This window comes from Elgaria multicarinata, chromosome 11 (genome assembly GCF_023053635.1).
Source record: "Elgaria multicarinata webbii isolate HBS135686 ecotype San Diego chromosome 11, rElgMul1.1.pri, whole genome shotgun sequence".
Classification (NCBI taxonomy): Eukaryota; Metazoa; Chordata; class Lepidosauria; order Squamata; family Anguidae; genus Elgaria; species Elgaria multicarinata.
In genome coordinates this window covers 31,273,560-31,294,311 of record NC_086181.1, presented here as the reverse complement: position 1 = coordinate 31,294,311, position 20,752 = coordinate 31,273,560, and the positions used below count along the sequence as shown (strand labels likewise).

The window sequence follows — 20,752 nt, the reverse complement described above, 5'->3', positions numbered from 1 at the left end:
CCACGTTAGTCCTACTTACATGTTTATTATTTATTATGTTTCTATACCGCCCCATAGCTGAAGCTCTCAGGGCGGCTTACAAAAGTTAAAAACCATTAAAATACATTATACAAAGTGTAAAACCGTTTGCATAAAAACATTTAAATAGGTGACACATACACAGACTACAGATGTCTAAAGCAATTTTAAACAAACAACCATAAGAAATTCAGGACTTGATTTAAAAAATCATGATACGCTGCCAAATGCCTGGGAGAAAAGAAAGGTCTTAACCCGGCACCAAAAGGATAACAATGTAAGTGCTAGGCAGGCTTATCTGGGAGATCATTCCATAATTCAGGGGCTACCACCAAGAAGGCCCTCTCCCTTGTTGCTGCCTTCCAGAGCCTCCTTTGAAGGAGGCATGAGGAGGAGCTGGGTGGAAGAGAACATACCATACCTCCATCTGCTCCAGCATCCCGTTTCTGACAGAGGCAAGGCAGTTGCTTCTAAGAAGCTCATAACAGAGCATGAAGGCAAGAGCTTTCTCCTACTGTGGCCATCCAGGAAGTGGTACTAAGTGGCAAACTGCCTGTGAATATGAACGTTCCATTTAGCCACCATGTCTAATATGACCAGTTATGGGGCCCTAACTACATCTTGCGGCAGTGAATTTGATAAATTAATTCAGGTGCTTCCAGTAGGAGGGCTGCTAGGGCTACCAATCAGAAGACATTATGCAGCAATTCTGTCTATTCGTTTTCCTTAATAGATTTTCTACAGTAAGGAAAAAGATAAAGTGGTGGGAAAACACTGGAAAGATACGAGTCCAGCAAGGCGATGACCTCTAGATCCCCCATAAAATTCTGTGAATAAGGCAGGGTGATGGCAGAATAAAAGCCTCGTCTAGAAGCACGCTTGGACATTGAATAAAGAAGTGTTTTATTTAATCTGTCCTGAATTTAGGGCTATTTCATTTCATTGGGTGGTCCCAAGTTCTTGTATTCCTAGAACAACTTAAAATGCACCGGAAATGGAATTCCAGCAGAGCAGCAAGGGTTAAATTTAAATCAAGGCTCAACCACAGTTCATTCCCAGAACCTGAGTCCAATGATGGGGCCCCAAGCCCCAAAAGTCATAATTAAAAAGAGAGTGCCCCTACGTACATGTTGAGGGCCTTTCCCTCACCACTGGACCATCCTACCCAGACCCCACACTTCTGTGTCTCAAATTAACAACTTTTACAGGGGTGCACCAAAAGCAGGTGAGAGACACGAAAACTCTTTTATTGTCATGTGTGCTGCTGAGTGAAGAAGATGAGATAAAAGCTGCAGTCCTAAAATTGTAGGGAGAAAGCCCTATTTTATTCCTTCTGATTAAACATGCATAGGATTGTGCTGTGAGCCATTGTACACTGCCAAAAAATTCTTGGAGGCAGAAGACCAGATACAAATATGACAAATATTTATTTAGATTTCCTAGACTGCATATTTGCTATCGGGCTGTCTAAAGATTGGTAAAAAAAGAAGAAGATTTTATCCACTCTTTTAGTTCATGCTTGTGGATGAATTTGAAATTCATAGTTAAACTATGCGCATAGTTAAAAAATGGAATTTGCTACCACAAGACGTAGTGATGGCCAAAAATTTGGATGGCTTTAAAAGGGGGTTAGACAAATTCATGGAGGAGGAAGCTATCAAAGGCTACTAGTCCTGATGGCTATAAGCTGCCTCCCATATCAGGGGCAGTATGCCCATCGGCATCTTTGCATACCTTTACCAAGGTGTCTTCTTCTGGGCCCTCTTTTATCGTGCACTTAGGGGGCTCGAGGAACTGCTGTAGGAAGGGGGGCAGGGAAGTCCATTTCAGCCAGTGCAGTTGATCCAGCTTAAATCTGGATATAAACTGTTAACTGTGCTATTTACTTATTTGATTTCTATCATGCCTTTCCATCCAGAAGAATCCTAAAGGTGGCTTACATAAAAATTAAGTCTGTTTCCATCCATTTGGACACTTTAATAATATCTGACATTTTAAAAATATCCATCTTAACTTTCTACCGAGTAGGCAATCAAGACGGTTGTGAGTAAGGAACTACAGTGTGGCTGGTAGCTGCAACAGAATAATTAACCTGGAGTACAAGGGTGTGATTGTGTGTATGGTTTTTGTGAGAGAAGTGAGAAGTATTGAGAAAGTATTTCTTCACAAGAGAAGAAACCGAAAACTGAGTGCTGGATTAACTGAGTTCTCTTTGTAAGTATTTATTTATCCAGAAAGTAAAGACAAGCTCAAGGGCAGAAATGGAAATCGAAGTGTGGGTTTAAAAATAGTCTCAGAAGGATTCCTGCTAATTGCTAGCCTTACACTGGCAGCATAAGATGGTAGAATCCAGATGTGGACTGTACCACATCTGGCTACATGTGGGAGATACCATTTTTATGAATCCTCCACAATGACCAAACACCTCCCTGCAAGTAAAGAACAAGTACCTCAGGAAGAAACAGTCTAGCTCAGCCTGCTTCCTCCTATGCTATTTTTCTACTTGCAGGGATTTTTTTTCCAAACATAGCAGTAAAAATGTGATCCACCAGCTGCAGCCTGAAGTAATACAGGCCATTCTACATTTCAGGGCAGTTTATTTATTTATTTTTATTTATTTATTAATTACATTTCTATACCGCCCAATAGCCGGAGCTCTCCGGGCAGTTCACAAAAATTAAAACATTCAAAGTACAAAACAACAGTATAAAACCATAATATAAAATACAATATAAAAGCTCAACCAGATAAAAACAGCAGCAATGCAAAATTACAAATTTAAAACACCAAGTTAAAATTTATTTATAGACTGTTAAAATGCTGGGAGAATAAAAAGGTCTTCACCTGGCATCTAAAAGCATATAATGTAGGTGCCAAGCGAACCTCCTTAGGGAACTCATTCCACAGCCGGGGTGCCACAGCAGAGAAGGCCCTCCTCCTGGTAGCCACCAGGAGGAGGTGGCTACCAGGAGGTGGCTATCACTTCATTCTTCTGCATGTGTAGACTAGGTGTACCACAGTGCTCATCAAATGTTACCCCTAATTTCAACTGATCCCCTAAACAAAGCAGTTACTCCAAATTACCAAACCCAAACCTAATGTCTGAACACACAAAAAAGCCATGTCCAAAATAAACCAGAGCTTCAGATTTAGTCTCATTATAATAATGAGACTAAAAATTAGCATTGTGAGATTGATATGATGACAAATATATTTTGCTGCTTAACCTAAACCTAAAGGATTTACATTTAAAGTCATTTTAAAAACAATAAAGATACCATTTCATCATACTTTTTTAGAACCAAGGTTCAGACTTACCTCAGATTTCTGCTGAACCAGGGTTGAGCAATGGGAGCAAAAGGTCAGCAGATGAGATGTGCTACTCTGTACTCTGTCACCATAATTCAATCATACAACCTTTTAGGTCAACGTTGCAGGAGATGTATATACAAAGGATCTTTTATTTTAAAAGTCAAGGAGTTTATAAAGGACTGCCTCAGGGCCACAATACTGTAAGCTTGAGAACTTTCAATGTCATGAGCTTCCCCACAGCAGATCTCCCCGTTTAGGGACTCCAGTGCTCTATTCTATAACATACCCAGCTATATCCGCAGTCAAAAATTGCCCTCCTATGTTAAACTGATTCTGGAGGGCAGGCACAGGAAAAGGCTTGCTTATAAAGTTATGGGTGCAACTGTTATATCACCTCCTTGCTTTTAAAATGGCATGCATTTTCCTCAATTTTAATAATCCCCCCTTGCAACAGTGTGGATTAGAAACTATGTTTTAAGTTCAACCACCACTATTTTCTCCTTCCATAACAATGACGCCTGGAAACAAAAATGGAATCCAACTTTCTCTCAGGACTGTATCAAGAAGACTATATCTATCTACTATCTGAGATTTATATCTTGCCTTTGGAGTCTCAAGACACCTTCACCACAATAATATACCATTATAACACCATAATATTCTATGTAGGAATGGAAGGCAACGAAAGAGATGTCAGTGTAGTATATTTTGTCTGTCAAGATGAAAATCTAAATTTTTGGTCACTTCTCAAAATTTCCACTCAAAATCAAGGGCGGGGGGGCGGCTGGTGCTAAATCCCCCCTTCTCTATAGTATTCTTCCTGCCCCATTCACAGCCTATCATCTTTCCCTCTTGCAGCGCCCCATAAGCTCCCCCGCCTTGCTAGCTTCTTTTCTGCAAACCGTTTCCATGGTAACCATCGGCAATGGGACAAACTGAGAGAGGGATGTGGTTTTGCATGAGGCTTTCGTGATGGAAAGTTGCCATGGCAACGCTCCCGCGTCGTCGTTGTCGTTGTCGTCGTCCTCCACACACCCCTCCTTCTCTCGGCAGCTACGAAGACTCGCACTGCGCATGAACATAGAACTGACCGGGAAGGGTGGGGGGAGAAGAGAGGCTTGGAAGGGAGGGGGAAGGAAGGAACTGTTAGGCTCGCACATGCGCAGTGGTAATGCAGGCCTGTAAGTTAAGGGGAAGAGCTTACTGGAAGGGGTGGGGCTTAGGGGCTGCTGGGATCCTCAGTTGTGGTCTGAATAGCACAAGAGAGGTGGTGCTTTGGGGGCAGTTGTGAGTTGGTAGGACCTGTGAGCACACTCATGGTCACCTGACTGTGCAGGGCTTCAGTGTGGCCTTCCAGGACCCTGTGGGTTGACATGTTAAAAGGACTTTGGCATGACTTGTAGAGGCTGTGGTGTGCCTGAGCCCCAGGACGGTGTGGCTACTTGGGGCTTTGGCATGACCTGCCAGGACCTTGGGGGGCCAGGTGAGCTGGTTCGGCATTGGCATGAGGTGCAGAGCCACATGACCGCATAAGACTTTGGTGAGGTCAGGATTTGAGATCGCCTGCCAGGACTTTGGGATTAGTGTGAGCCCCCAAAGGTCTATTTGGGCCCTTGGTGCTGCTAAACTTTATGTGCCCTCCTGGGATCTTCCTTTGCCCAAACCATCTGACCCCCGTTTTCCAGCTTCGGCCCTCTGACTATCCCAGGCTGCTTCCAGATGAGATTTTCTACCGCGCAATCACTCGGTCTCATTCACAGAACCTTACAGGGAATCCAGACAACGTTGCCTTCCACTCGCAACCCTCTTCTGTTTTCCCACCACTTCTTCCCATTTTTATTTCCAGTACACAAATATCAGTTGAGGAGGGGAAAGTGCACCATGTCTTTTGATTGGTAATGCTAGCAGCTGCCTGTCTAGAAGCATCTCTGTTTTAACTGGCTTCTTAGGTTACCCTCTTGGAGAACCCAGGGGTCCCCCCTAATGCCTCTCTGTTGTGTGTAACCCGCTCTCGTTTTACTCCCTCCCTCCCCCGTCATCTTTCATCAGGATTGGTGGAGAGTGGATGCATTTCTTAGAGATGGTTGCTAACAACTGAGTTGACAAAGGCAACGGGTGATGTTGGCAAGAGAGGCCAGGAGGTTGCACCAGAGCATACCAAAAACGGACTGCCTAAACACTAATTGTATATCTGCCATAGCGATTCTCCAGTAGAGAGCAAGGTACTTTTAGTTTTTGCTTTTGTGGGGGCTGATCTAATTTAGGTTGTAGAAACTGATAAAGCTGAAGTTTTAAAAGATTTGGATATCAAGAGTTTTGCAGAAGGCTTGGGATGAGTTTGTGTAGAAAGTTTTTGGGGGCTGTAGTGAATGCATGGAGAAGGTTGTGGTTTAGAAGGAGAGGCATGGGTGCAAGTTTGCGGCAATAATTTAGGGATGGAATGAATTCTAATCTAATCTGCATGGCCCTTGGTGCCCAGCTAATGTCCTTCAGACGTTTACTATGGGGATGAAAGTCTTTGAAGATGTGGGACATTTATTTTTTATTTAAAAAAACAAAACATGTCTGTCTGCTAGGCACCAAGTTTTTCTTTTTTGGAAAGGGCGGTAGGACTAAGAAGTTAAAGTACTGATTTTTAAACTGTAGTCTTTGAACTACCTATGGACCTAGGTGGCCTTTCAGGTGGTCCATTAGACTGCAATGAAAGTAGGAAAGGAAAATGCTATGTTCAAACCACTTTTCAAGTTAAATCTTTAAACATGAAATGAAAAGTGGCTTGTTTCTTCAGCCACACAGTCAACCAGTTGAATTGTCAGAAACTGCCAGCTACATGTGTGATTTTTCAGCTAATCAAATGAACCTATTAGGAGATTTGAGCATGTTCTGTTTTGCTAAGACATTTACCAGTCAAGATAGCACTTTTCACAGCAGATTATTAGCTGACAGCTGTTGCATATGGTAGCTATAAAGTTTGAGAACCTTTTGAACAGGCAGTTCATCAACATCACATGGAGAATCTGTCAATCCTTGCATTGAGCAGCATTGCAAAAAAGAAAAGAAAAAAAGACTGGGTTCAGACAACACGATAACCAATGCTGGTTTAAATAGTCAATGGTTGGTTATTTAACCCACTATGCATTATCGTGTTGTGTGGAGGGAGGTTTTTTTTAACCAACAGTTGGTTATTTGGCCAAAATAACCATTGCAAATAACCAGTGCTGTGCAGAGTTGGCTATTTGAACCACCAATAATTATCGTGTTATGTGGAGGGGCACCGCTGGCTATTTCCTCAGTCACCATTGGTTATTTCGTCAGCCACAGAGTTGCAAGGCAAGAGCAGTCAAAGTGATGGCTGCCACTCTAGTCCAGCTGGCAGGATAGATTTTCAGCAGCAATGGCTGATGGGATACTAGAGGGAGGATTGAGGGGGGAAAGAGGGCGGGGGATGAGTCAGTCTACTCAGCATGGATTAATAGTCAACTCAATGCTGATCTTAATCCACACCACGGTTGATTATTACCATGTTGTGTGGAGAGTACCCCCTAGATAAACAACTGTTGAGCTGATTATTACCCCACCATTGACTATCATGTTGTCTGAATGCACAAGTTTCTAGTCCACAACATTTTTACTCTACCATCTGCCCACACTTAATTATCTTTTCACTGCTGCTGGCTTTTATCTTGCTCACTGCTTTGGTTTTATTACGTTTTAAACTACATTTTATTATGTTATTGTATTTTATAGTTTTAAGCTGCCCACAGGGCTTTTGCTAATGGGCAGCATAGAAATAAATAAGATGTGATGCTGACATGAAGACAGATGGGTGATTTCTAACCTTTGTAAAGCTACCCCTTCCTATTCACCTAGAGGTAATTGTTAGCCATCACAGGCAACCAGGGCAATTGTTATATTTACAAGCCTGGGCTGTTGAACATCATGGCTACCTGAGATGTCTTTCAAGAGACTGTCAATGGAAGAAGACGTGGTCTTTAATGCAACAAATAAAAGGAGTCAGTCATATAGCAAAGTGTACAGATTGCTGGGTTGGAATAAGGATTAGAAGCATTCAGCTGACTCCTTTTAGAATGTCAGAAACTGACATTCATCCCTTACAATAACCATTTCCCCAAATGTGTGCACTAAATAAGTCAGTTTCTGGGAGGAAAAGTTGAGGTTGTCATCTCATTCTTTTGTGTTTAAAATTTTCTTATTTACATTTTGACTTGCTTTTCCTTCTGGAACAGCCTTCCTCAACCTGGGGCACGCCAGATGTGTTGGACTGCATCTCCCAGAATGCCCCTGCCAGCTGTAGCTTAGGGCAGTGCACACAGGCCTCTTTCCCTGCTTTCTCCCCCTGTTCTTTTATACTCGCAACAAGCCTGTATGGTAGGTTAGGCTAAGAGATAGTGGGACTGTTCACTATCTGTTCACACAACTGTTCACACAACACACTAACCTACATTCAGTGATTGAGTGTGGGTTGTTGTTGAACCGTGAGTTAGTGTGTTGTCTGAACCCAGACCATTTTCTACAGGGTAGCTTATTAACCATGCAGTGTGGTTTGTTAACTATGCTGAAAATCCAACAACAAACCATGTATTCTCAGGGTGGCTTGTTTGAGAAAAATAAGCCACACTGCAGGGTTAACAAGCTACCCTGTGAAAAATAGCCTGGGTTCAGACACCAGCTTAACCCATGGTTCAACAAACAACCCACGGTTTAGCCACTGAGTGTGGGTTAGTATGTTGGGTGAAACCAGTTAGTGACTGGGCTGAGGTTACACTGAGAAATTTCATGACCAAGCAGAATTCGAGCTCAGGTCTCCCTGATCACAATCTCAAGATTTTATCCACAACATCACTCTGACTTTCTTGAAGCAGTTATTTCAGAAAGTGACACAAGGATTCTCACCTACTAGTTTTTCCCCTCTCTCTGTTTTCTGATTCTTTCCATCAGCACAAAGGAACTGAAGATGCCGTTCTTCAAATCTGCCTCAAGCCTCCGCTCAGATAGCAGTGATGTTGACTTGGACGGCCTCGGTAACTTCCTAGGGAGGGAGGGAAAAGGGATATTGCTTTAGGGACATTCACATTGCCAGAATCCACATCTGGGAAGAACAGCGGCTTGGGAAACTTATAATACAAGAGCCTCCGGATGGAGCTTGTGGTATGATCCCAGTGCCCACTTTCTGTATTCCACTTTGTACTTAGAATAGAAAACACACACACACACACACATACAGAGGATTGGACCAACTTTATCTAGTCCAGCTTTCTAACTGATAGCCAGATGCATCTGGAAGCTCACAGGCATAGCATGAAGTTCATGGCTTTTATTTGGCCCTCAGGTTCTGGCGTTCAGTGGTCCGAACTGCCTCTGAACATGGAACTATCACATTTAGCTGTTGTAGCTAATGCCTGGATTTGGTGAGAGTCTGTGGTAGTTTTGCCTAGCTCACTGTGATGTGGTTTCCTCCAATGAGACTGTTCTGGGCTAGAATCAAAGTGTCTACAGTTATATGGTTTTAGCATCTGCCGCTTTCTTCCACAGTTGTAAAAGCCATCATTCCTCTGCCTCAAACTTTGAGAGTGTTTCTGTTGTTTTGCAGAATAGTTACACTTCTGAAATTTAGGTTTAGTAACGGCTTCCCAGAATCAGTGTGTATTTTTATGCGTTGCCATCACGTGGGTATTCCACGGAGGGCGAGGCAAACTTTATTGTGGTAAGAGAACTTCCTGCGGCACCTCTCAGGCTAAATCTGCCTTAAAATACCCGTGTCATCAATTCAGTTGTACACCTTGAGAGTTTTGTAAAGTTATTTTGCAGGAAGTATTGCTGTGGTCTCGCTCCAGATGTGCTAATGTGGGAAGTTACGAAGCCAGCAGCAAGAGAAATTCTGGTCGAGAACATTTGTGCTGAATCTCTGCAGTGAAATGCATTTAACTAAATCAGACTCTCACTGAATCTAGGCCCAGTTGATGCAAACTGGAGGGCACAGGCCACACTGCAAAACTGACTGCACAAAATAAAAATAGAGCTAAGAGGTTTTTGGCTTCTTTGACAAATCCAATCCAACTTTTCCCTCAATTTTTGCCAGGAAGTGTTTGGGGGATATTTCTCAAGCCAAGCTAAAATGCTGCTAAGGGAGGCAGCTTTTGAAAGAGAACAGACAATCAAGAAACAAGGCCTTTGTCTCCAAAGAATGGGGCCAAAGAGACAGAGGCGCTTTGGCTATTTTCCGCATGCTTTGGTTAGCTTTTATGTGTTACTCTCTGAACCAGGCCTCTTCAGTGAATACTGGCTTTGAAATACAGCAGGGCCTGAATTAAAATTGCTGAGGTACAAATTGTCCAAATCCTTGCTAGCATACGGGGGACACATGCTGGTATGAGTCAGTAGCTCGGTGAGGATCCAAGGAGTGAGTCATTAAGTCTACTGGGACTGAGAAAATGTGGTAGTCCAGAAACTATTATAGAGCTGGAAAAAGTGCAGAAAAGGGCAACTAAAATGATTAAGGGGCTGGAGCATCTCTCCTACGAGGGAAGGTTACATCAACTGGGATTGTTTAGCTTGGAAAAAAGGAGGCTAAGGAGAGACATGATAGAGGTGTACAAACTTATGCATGGTATGAAGAATGGGGATAGGGAGACATTTTTCTCCCGCTCTCAAAATACTAGAACCCATTGGGGTCATCCCATGAAGCTGATGGGTGGGGGATCCAGGACAAATGAAAGGAAGTCCTTCTTCACACAGTGCATAGTTAAACTGTGGAACTCACTACCACAAGATGTAGTGATGGCCACCAGTCTGGATGGCTTTAAAAGGGGGTTGGATAAGTTCCTGGAGGCAAAGGCTATCAATGGCTACTAGCCCTGATGGCTGTGTGCTATCTCCAGTATTCGAGGCAATAAGCCTGTGTGCACCGGTTGCTGGGGAACATGGGTGGGAGGGTGCTGCCCACCCATGTTCCCGGCTGACGGCTGGTTGGCCACTGTGTGAACGGAGTGCCGGGCTAGATGGACCCTTGGTCTGATCCAGCATGGCTCTTCTTATGTTCTAATCTAAACCAAACGAACGGATGTCTGTTGCCAAGGACAGGAGTCCATGAGACAAGATGGAAGCAAGTTTAGGTGGGGAAAAGAAGGGAATGTCCAGACAGTAGCTTTGTGCCTTCTTGGTTTGGTGCTGTAGCACATGATCAGTAATTCAGAAAGCGTCCTGGGGAAAGTCAGGTATCATCCAATGGGATAAGGGAGCCAGGTCAAAGTTTTGATTCGCGCCCATGATGCCCGTCATCTGCGACGCTCTTCAGGCTTCCCTGTTCCCTCTGAGCTAGCTGCAGTCCTCACAGCAGCTGGGGAGAAATGGATTTTCCCAGCAACAGTATACAACAGTGAGCTATCGCTGTGGTAATGCAAACTATTTTGGCCTGGCTGAGTGGGCAATTAAGACCCATTAGCTTTATACTGCCCTTTGCCAGCTCCCTATTCTATCACTGTTGGCTGATCCTAAGAAACCCAGTATTATGCTATGTACTGCTGCTCTTTGGTTGTGTGTGTGTGTGTGTGTGTGTGTGTGTTGTGTATGTAATATATATATATATATAGCGAAAGAGAGAGAGAATGAATGTGTGTGTGTATTCTAGACATGCGCACAACACACACAGACATAGATCAATGCAGCTGCCTGCAGTTTTGGACTCTCCTTCAGGGCATGCCTGTAGGGGCATGATGAGCATCTGCACTTCAAAATGAATCACCTAGGGTGACCACATGAAAAGGAGGACAAGGCTCCTGTACCTTTAACTGTTGCGATGAAGAGGGAATCGCACCAAGTGCTGCATGCATACCAATGGCACCTGCTGAAATCCCCTTTTCTCTACAACTGTTAAAGATACAGGAGCCCTGTCCTCCTTTCCCTATGGTCACCCTAATCACTACCCCACTGGATATTGCTACCTCCTTGGCTGGCTCCTCTCTGAATGTGGGAAACCCAGCTGTGTCAGGTTAGCACACTTCTCCTGTTCCTCTCACAGTCAGTCTCTGGCAGCTGCCCTGACTGGCTGGCATCTGCATAGGCTAAATCACCCTACATGGTTGGGTTGCCTGGACTGGGAACACCGATTTCCCGCAAACTGCCCAAGACCTGGGTGCCACTTTAGACCAGGGGCGAGGAGCATCCTACAATATCTGGAGGGCTATAGTAGGCTCCACACACAGCCCTGCTCTAGCCACAGAAAACTGGACCGAAGGATGGCCTAGTCCAGAAACTTGGCCAAAGAAACCTATGATTTGGCTTCTACCCAGAGGTCAGAGGCGATGACAGGCTGGAGAAAGCCAAATAGTTCCCTCCCACCCCACCCTAGAACTGGAGGCTGTTTAAGAAGGGATGTTGTTCGTCACGTGTCCACTCAGCCTGCTTTCACCTCTGGCAAACTGGTTTTCGGGGACGGGGATGTTGCATCTTTGCAAAAAAAGAAAAAACCTGCACAACCTGTTTGATCAGAGGCGACCGCGGCACGAAAGAGAGATGTGCGCGTGCGTCGTGGGAACTGAAGCGTCTTCCCTACTCCCTTTGGGCTCTCTTAAAAACAAATGTCTGTCTCCTCCCTAGTGGTCAATTGGTGTTTATTACACAAACGGAATACCACTGGTGTCTGTTAAGTGGCCCTTGATTGTGTGCCACATACAATGGGAAGTTCCCTTCTTTCCTGGACGGTTGACTGTGATGGTCTCTACCGCAGTTTTTGCTGCAAGCGTGTTGGATGGGGTGTTCATCAGGGCCTCACACTCTGTCCTTCTGAGAAGAGGAAAAGCCCCCAGCTACAAGGCTGCCATGGTGGTCTTTCAAATCACCTTTCCCCCCCTCTGTCTCCCCAACCACCTTTGTTGACACTGCCTTTGTGTTCCACCAGTCGAAGGCGAGTTGGCCAAGCTCCAGCGCCAGTTCCGTCTCTTAGAAGGCAACCGCCATGCCTACGCCTTGGAATCCCGCGAAACCATCCGCAGACAGATGTACGTATTCTCCTGACACCCTTCACCAAAAATCTGCCTCCCTGGAAATTCGTCTTAAAGCACACGAAATGTGTGTGCTGGGGGGCGGCGGCGGGAGAAGATACATTTTCCTCCTTCGTTACACCATAAAGTTATAGTCTTACTGTCTTGCCTTTTACACCGGAAATAAACATAAGGGCATTGGTTCGGGTCCAGGTTATTTGAAAGAACGTATTCTCCCTTATGAGCCTGCCCGTGCTTTGAGATCTTCTGGAGAGGCCCTTCTTTCAGTCCCACCTTCTTCACAGGCACGCTTGGTGGGAACATGGGAGAGGGCCTTCTCGGTGGCTGCTCCGGTGCTCTGGAACTCTCTTCCTGGGGAAGCTAGGCTGGCTCCCTCCTTGATGGGCTTTCGGAAGCAGGCTAAAACTTTTTTGTTCCAGCAGGCCTTTGGAGAATAATCCAGCCCTCCATCTATGTTAATGTCTTATAATTTTGTTGTGTATTTTTTAATTGTTTATGGTTTTGTTTCCCTCCCCCCCCCCATGTATATTTTAAACTTTGTAAGGCCGCCTTGAGGCCCAGCATTGGGCAAAAGGCGGGATACAAATAAATATAATAATAATAATAATAATAATAATAATAATAATAATAATTGAGAGTGGTTTGGGAAAGACTTCACTTCTCTTGGTGTATGCGTGCGTTTCTTTTTGTCTTGCTCCAAAACTTTGTCCGACAAGTTTTGGAAACCATGCAAAAACCTGCCCAAAAGGTTCTTTTTAACCAGAGGCAGGAATCACAGACACACATACCAGAAGCAGTGATCCGTCTTTCAAATTGCCTTCAAATCTCTGCTGGGGGAAGGCAACAACACCCTGCTGTCTGTCTCCAGCCTTAATTTGCTTCAATTGGCTCAGTTCTCACCTTCTAGTTTTCACTCCCACCACAATTTCATGGGCACCTGGAATGCATCGCATTGACGAGTGGTATCTCCTGGCCATCTTTCTTGGCTCAGAGGTGGGGGCTGGTGCATATCCTTTGAATTCCATCTCTTGTTCTGAAATTCTCAGTTTGGGATTTGGCGAGGGTCTGGATATTGTTCCTCCTGCGGCAAGGAGACAGTTTTTAACTGAATATTGAGCAGGCCATCCATTTCCTCTCCCTCCTCTCCCCCCCCCCCCCCCCCCGGTAGCATGCTGGTGTTGCTCTTGACATAACACAAGTGCTCATGGCAACGGATAATGCTCCTGGCAATACACAGTTGGTCACCCCAGATGCACATGGAGTTGGGTGTGCATCGCAGCTGCCTTGCTTCAACGTGGGTGGCCATACGCCTCATCTCACCCTCTTGTTTTGCACATGAACCTGCATGTACAAGATGTCTGCAATTCAGTGCGCTTGCACACTGAGGCGGTTTCAGATGTGACATCCACGATTCTGTGCATCCAAGCCCTTATGGACCCTTCAATCCACTCCATCCCCTGAGAATCCAGGGCTCCAATCTTCTTTCTTCTTCTGGTCTATGCCACATAACGTTACTTGCCACCCGGAAAACCCTGAAGTCCTGGCCTTCTACCCTGACCCACAAACTTGCCTCCCCCCCCCCATACACACTTCGTAGGGAAATTAGGATTTTTTTGTTGCCAACCTTGCTTGTTTCACAGTGACAAAAGACTTGCACAGACTTGCAGACCCGGAAACAATTGGGCCCTGGCGTAGGGATTTCTTAATCCTCTTCCAGTGAACTGTTCAAGCCTGATTCTGTAGGGTCTGCCCTAATCCCCCCCTCCAGCCATCTCACCCCAGGCACCAGGCACCCCTGTAGCTGCGCTTCTAAAAAAGCGCCTCTGAGCTGGCACTGCCACCAATCCCAATCAAAACTCACCACTGCCATGACGCGCCCATCCCTGCCCGCCTGGCAGCATCCCGCCGTGTCATCCTGCCGCCCCTGAGAGCCTCCGAACCTCTTCTCTCGGGCAGAGCGGAGGTGAAACGCCTGGAGAAGGAGAACGAAGACCTGCTGCGCAGACAAGCGGTGGCCGAGGGCCGCGCCAACCTGAGGCAGGAAAAGCTCAGGGGCGACACACTCCGCTCCTTGCTGGGGCAGCGGGACGAAGTGAAGGAGCAGATCGTCCAGGAGAAAGAGCGGATAGCCCAGCTCGATAAAGAGGTGTGGAGAAGAGGGCTGGGAACCAAGATGCTTGGGGTGTTGAAAGGCAAAGTGGGTTGAAGCCCTGGGATTGGGATTGGGAGCCAAGGCCCCCTGAGGCTTTCTGGAAGGGGGGTGGGGCATCACAGGAAAGAAAAGCACAATGGCAAGTGAGGGCCTGGCAGCAGAATGGCAAGTGAGGGCCTGGCAGCAGAATAAAAACATCTAAGAATTATTGTCTCTTCCCCCCCCCCCCACATGCTTTCTTTTCCATATCCTGGTAAAACGAAATTGGAAATTGTTGGAAGAGAATCTGAGAGGGAAAGCAGGGTCTTCTAGATCCGAAATGGGGACACAGTTGGCAGCTAGAGCTCCAGGGTCAAATTTGTAATCCGTTAGGGCAGGAAATGGAGAACCAGGATTCTTCAGTCCTGCCCCCAATAATAGCTTTTCATATCAAGCCAGCTCCCCTCCCCTGCCCCCATGTCTTCTCTGACAGATCCAGACCTGGCAGAAACGTCTGGCCAACCGGAGACAGGTGACGGGCAGCGAGACCCTGATCCAGGAACAGAATGTCCACTTGTTGAGGAGGATACAGACTGTCGAGAACCAGCTAGATAAGGTAAAAATAAATAAAAATGGTTGTGAGTACCCAGGCTTGCTGAAACTAGGACTCCTGGGTTGTTTCCAAAAAGTGGGTTGTCACTCCACTTTTTATTTCCAGGCCTCCTCAGAATTCAATTCTCAGCTCGTCGTCAATTCACAGCTACGTGAGGATCTTGAAATTCTCCAGGTTGGACATGATCGCTTTGAACAGATTTACAAGAACCTGGAGAAGGTAGGTTCACACGGGGGGAAACCAGAGAGAGATGGTCAGGTGGGATTGGCCAGCAGAGTTTCTGAGAGAGACTGGAGTCACGATATCAGCAAATGAAGGTTCTGTTACAGAACTCTGGGATCTGGTTGCTTGGTGAGAACTCCAGCACAGAATGGAAGGATGTGATTGGCCGTTGAGGGTGGTGTTATAAAATCAAGCCTTTTTATAGGCCGAGAGAGTATCATGAATCTAAAATCAATCATGCAATGTGGGAAGATGTTTTTCTTGATAAATCTATGAATGTGAATTGGCCAGCTAGATTCTGACACAGAAATTATAATGCCGCTGCTGTATTTATATGCTGCTAAACTCAAGAGTGTCCGCTCAAAGGCCACTGAGCTGATCCACAAATCTGCAGACGTGCTAAACGGGACCCTGTTGATTCAAGTGATTTGTTCATAATTGGCCAGACTTTAAAAACAAACAAACTCCATACTGCTAAATTGGACAGGGCAGACGGGTTGTCTGAATCTGCAATTTTCCATGCCGTTGCAAACCACCCGTATGCATGAGCTGGGGGATTGCTTCAATCCAAGCCAAGGGGAAGTTAAAAAACAACAACAACCCTCTTGAATGAATGACCGATGTGACCGATTGAATACTTGCAGGTTCATGTGGGGTTGGGCGGAGAAGAGGTGAGGAGGAGAATGTTTGAATGGACTCTCTGCTGTGGAGTGAGTGATGGTGGTTTGGAGAGAAAGGAAGGGCGGTGATTGGGCTACAAAAAGCAGAACAGAACTTTGTGAACAGGATGGGGAGGATGTGTTGTAATAAGGATCTGAAGGCTTCCTCTTTCTCTCTCTCATTCCTCAGGAGCTGCTGGACACCCGCAAAGCTGTAGGAGCCGTTATCAGCACATCCTCCGCAGCCTACGATGCAAGGTTGGGGGAACAGGGGACCTTGCGCTGGGCATGGGGGCCCCAGATGCTGCCTGATGTTGCTGAGACCTCACTCACTCTTCTGGCTCCCCTTAATTCTGGATTGTTTCCTAAATGCCCTGCTGGCCCCACAGAAGCATTGTGGGCAGCACTCCTCCACCCAAGTCTTAACTTCCAACCTTGGCTCTGGCCTGTGGCTGCGTCTCTCCTGCATGTGGCAGAATGAATGTTCTGCTTCGAGGATACCCAAATTCCATGCCAAGAAACGCGGAATACTGCACGCAGTATACATTTACGCAAACTTAATTTCGTGTGCTTATTTTTGCATTGCTACCTTTGCTAAGGGTAGGCAGGGCCAAGGAGCTGCCCGGAGCGCTCAAGACCACTCCATGATCTCCCAAATCATAAAGTCTCCCCTTTAGCGACAGAGTCCCCCCCCAGACATCACTCATGGACATTTCTGCAAACATAAGGACTAGAAACTTGATTTAAGTATTCTCAGTATGCTCTTTTTTTGTTGTTATTTTGCCCAGTTGCACATTTGGTGCTCCCCTCCTCCCCCATGGGATGACTCACACGAGTTCACAAAACCCACCCGGTAAAATGGAGCAGCTAGGCTTTTGGATTCCTAGTTCTTTAGAAGTGGATTGGGATTTCATTTGACTTGAACACGTTCTCAGTGGAGGAGTGTGGTTCAGTCGCTTTGAAGAATGACACGTGTGGCAGCCTGGCTTTGGTTCTGAACAGGTGAGACGGTGTCCGGCCCTTGGTCTGTCTAGCACAGTGCTGTCTTCTTCCACCCAGTTAGGACTCTTTTCCACTCCTGCTAGTCGTAAGAACAGAAGAAGAAGAGCCACGCTGGATCAGACCAAGGCTCCATCTAGTTCAGCCTTCCTCAACCTGGGGCGCTCCAGATGTGTTGGACTACAACTCCCAGAATGCCCCAGCCAGCTCTGCTGGCTGGGGCATTCTGGGAGATGCAGTCCAACACATCTGGAGCACCCCAGGTTGAGGAAGGCTGATCTAGTTCATCTCTCTGTTCACACAGTGGCCGACCATGAACCCACAAGCAATAGCACCCTCTTGCCCATGTTCCCCAGCAACTGGTGTATATGATACTGGAGGTAGTTAGGAGCCTTTTCACTTGATATTGGGATTGAACTGGAGACCTTCCGGATGCAAGCTGTGCGCTCCGCCACCGAACAGTGGCTCTTTCCCATAACAGCTTCTACTTATATTGAACCATCTACTAGCTCTATATTTCCTATTCTGACTTGCAGCAGCTCCCCAAGGCCCCGGGTGTCAGTCCTGGTACCTGAGATCCCAACTGGAAATTAAACTTGGGACCCTTCTGCATGCAAAGCATGTGCTCGACCCAGTGAGATGAGGCATTCTCCAAATGCCGGGGTGAACTTTGAACCCAGGACCTGCAGCTTACAGCTGCCATAGATTTCCAGGGGGAAATGGAAGGAGTGCGGCTTGGAGTGTGGAGAAAAGTTTAGAATTGGGAATCCTGGTTTCTCTCTCTCTCTCTCTCTCTCTCTCTCTCTCTCATATTGCCTGTACTGGGGTAACTGCAGGGATGAGGCCCAGACCCGCCTGAGCCAGCTGAGGGACAAGGCAGAGAAGGATGTACGACAGTACGAATCCGAGACGAAAGAGCTGGACCGGATTCTAGAGAATGACCGCCGTATGACAGAGTTCATCGCCATCAAGCTGCAGGAGAGGACGCTCACCGAGGAGGCGTTGCAGGCCAAGAAAAAGAAAGGTACACGGATGGCGGGGGTGCGATGGGGAGCCAGCAGGCCCTTTGCCTTTGGCAGGGGAATGTCTCTCGTGGCTGAGAGCGGGGGAGACTTGAGCCAGGACTGCTGGCTCCTCCGGGAGGAACTTCATGATTTCAAGCCCAGGAGATTCTGGGAGCTCACATGCCCAGATCCTGTGTAACGAATCCCTTTTAAGTAATCATAGAATAGTAGAGTTGAAAGGGGCCTATAAGGCCATCGTGTCCAACCCCCTGCTCAACACAGGAATTCACCTTAAAGCCTACCTGGCAGATGGCTATCCAGCTGCCTCTTGAAAGCCTCAAGTGTGGAAGAGCCCACAACATCCCTAGGTCATTGGTTCCATTGTCGTACTGCTCTAACAGTCAGGACATTTTTCCTGATGTCCAGCCGGAATCTGGCTTCCTGTAACTTGAGCCCATTATTCCGTGTTCTGCACTCTGGGAGGATCGAGAAGAGATCCTGGCCCTCCTCTATGTGACAACCTTTCAAGTACTTGAGTGCTATCATGTCTCCCCTTTAAATTATCTCACTAGCTATTCTCCAATACGTTTTAATTAACCCTTTTGTACTCCTAATACAAGTAGCCAAAGGAGAGGGCTGCAGCCCAGTTAAAACCTTTTGAATTGATCACGGCATGCGTGTTCTGTCTATGAACTCTTGATTGAAATTTGCCTGTGGCAGGGCTTACAGCCGGTCTGCCACTGTGCAGGCACAATGCTGGAGTAGGTGGACCCTTGGTCTGATCCAGCGTGGCTCTTCTTACATTCTCTTCCAGCCCGGGGACTGAGTTCCATTTCAGAGAAGTTCTCGTGTGTGTGTGTGGGGGGGGGGCATTCCAGTGGTGGGTGGGGCTGAAGGTCAATGGGGTGGAGCCCACAACACCAACCTGTTTTCGCTTAAAGCAGTTACTGCTAGTAATTCGGCCTTAGGAGGGGCATTTCAACCTTTTTGAATGGGGGGAAAACTTCACAGAAGCCAGGAAACCACTAACCAAGAGGTGGTTGTAGGAAAAGGCTTAGGGCCCAGTCAGGGGAATCCATAGGCATAGAGCCAGATTTGGCCCCCAGGTCTGAAGCTCAACACCCTTGGCGTATGGCTAAAAACAATATTTCTGAAGCAAGAAGCATATTTCATTTGCTTCTAGCGGTGATGGGTGCATGTTTTCGTAGGCATTGCTTTAGAAAATGCCTCTCCTCCCTCTCCAGCCCCCTCTACCCTCATGTGAGAGAAAAGGCCGAGGGCCTCTTCAAAGACGAGGCTCACCATCTGTGGGTTGTGTCAAAAAATAAATGCTAGTATTAAATATTAATAATGATCAAGCTTGGCTGCCCGATGAATTGTGGGGGCACCTTTTGAATGGCTTTGGCTGGTTTGCCAACTGGAGCCGTTCCTGGGCAAAAGGATAGTTTGGCTACAGCGATCTGCCCTCTGGAAACCTCCCGACTGGATTACTAGGGTCGTGCACTATACACGGATCCACCCTTGAAGATGACGCGGAAGCTTCGGGCAGTTCAGAATTCAGCTGTTTTAGCCAGCTGGACCCACGTTATACCAATCCTTAAGGAACTGCACCGGTTGCCGAGTTCAACTGAAGGTGTTGGTGCTTACCTTTAAAGCCCTAAATGGCTTGGGACCCAAATTCTCCTTCTGTACCATCCTGCCTGTATATTAAGATCTTCACAGGAGGCCCTTCTCTGAGGAATATCAATCAGTGAAGTACGCTGTGCTTGTACAAAGGAGAAGAGCATATATATATATATATATATATATAATTATTTTTTATCAAATAAAGCAATAAGACAACTTGGGAATGCATTGACTACCATCTGTCACCAACGAGGAGAGGGCCTTTTCTGTGGTGTCACCCAGACTTTGAAACTCTCTCTCTAAGGAACCGAAACCAACGTTTCAAATATTTTTGCGGCAGGTTCTTACTTGCCAAAGCATTTAAAATTGGTTTTTATTGCCTCTGTCTTATGTTTTACGGCTGTGTTGCCTCCGCGCTTTATGAAGGGTGATGATATATGGTCTTGATTATATTATTGTATGCTGCCCTGGAATCCGTTAGGATGAAAGGCGTTTTCAACATTAAAAAAATAAAATAGTTGGTTAAAAGTTGGGTTTTTTTTTCTTCAATCAGTTGATCTAATCATACACTGCAGCTTTGCTGAAGAAAGATGAAAAGTATGGGGTTGTCTTTGCACTCGTTTTAAAGCATGAAAACGGATTCACATGATTTTGAATACAGCATAGTTGGGAATAACATGGGAAGGAAGTGTGAGGTTGTGGGAGGTATTGGGGCTCCTAGACGCTCTTGCTTCCTCCCCTCAGAGGAAGAGCGCAAAAGGAAAGACCCTGAGGAGGAGCTGATTGAATCGTACAGCTGCGCCTTGAATAAAATCCTGGAGCAAACCGGCTCAGCAGACCTGGATGTCTCATTGGAGAAATACGTTAAAGGTAATGTACATGGCAGGGGCCTGCTTGGAGGAAGGGACTATACCTCTTGAGAGCAGGGATGAGGAACCTTTTCCCTGCTGAGGGCCCTAATAGGTTACCTTGGTCAAAACCTATCAGGGTCCATATTCCTGGTGGGGCTTCTGGAGTGGACATGGCTTCTGGACTGGGCTGGGATCCACATGAAACTAGGCCGAGGCCTGCCTGTGGCCTTCCAGCCGCCAGTTCCCCACCACAGCTCTAGAATGTAGTTGGGTCTGCTTGACTCAAGGAGAGCATCA

The 20,752-nt window shown here is 46.3% G+C and overlaps 1 protein-coding gene across 2 annotated transcripts in view; it reads left to right on the top strand.

Moving 5' to 3' along the window:
• Positions 1-5,424: 5,424 nt before the first annotated feature.
• Positions 5,425-20,752, top strand: part of ODAD1 (outer dynein arm docking complex subunit 1) — a 33,434-nt gene continuing 18,106 nt past the window's right edge. The window contains exons 1-9 of one of the 2 annotated variants that reach the window (XM_063137439.1): positions 5,425-5,552; positions 8,290-8,372; positions 12,254-12,347; positions 14,307-14,496; positions 14,975-15,097; positions 15,200-15,313; positions 16,166-16,233; positions 17,811-17,998; positions 20,349-20,474. In XM_063137439.1, the coding sequence (XP_062993509.1) occupies positions 8,306-8,372; positions 12,254-12,347; positions 14,307-14,496; positions 14,975-15,097; positions 15,200-15,313; positions 16,166-16,233; positions 17,811-17,998; positions 20,349-20,474 (970 nt within the window). In that variant the 5' untranslated portion in view covers positions 5,425-5,552; positions 8,290-8,305. Of the gene's footprint in view, positions 5,553-8,289; positions 8,373-12,247; positions 12,348-14,306; positions 14,497-14,974; positions 15,098-15,199; positions 15,314-16,165; positions 16,234-17,810; positions 17,999-20,348; positions 20,475-20,752 lie in introns of both variants that reach the window. The other variant, XM_063137438.1, reaches the window with a different exon arrangement.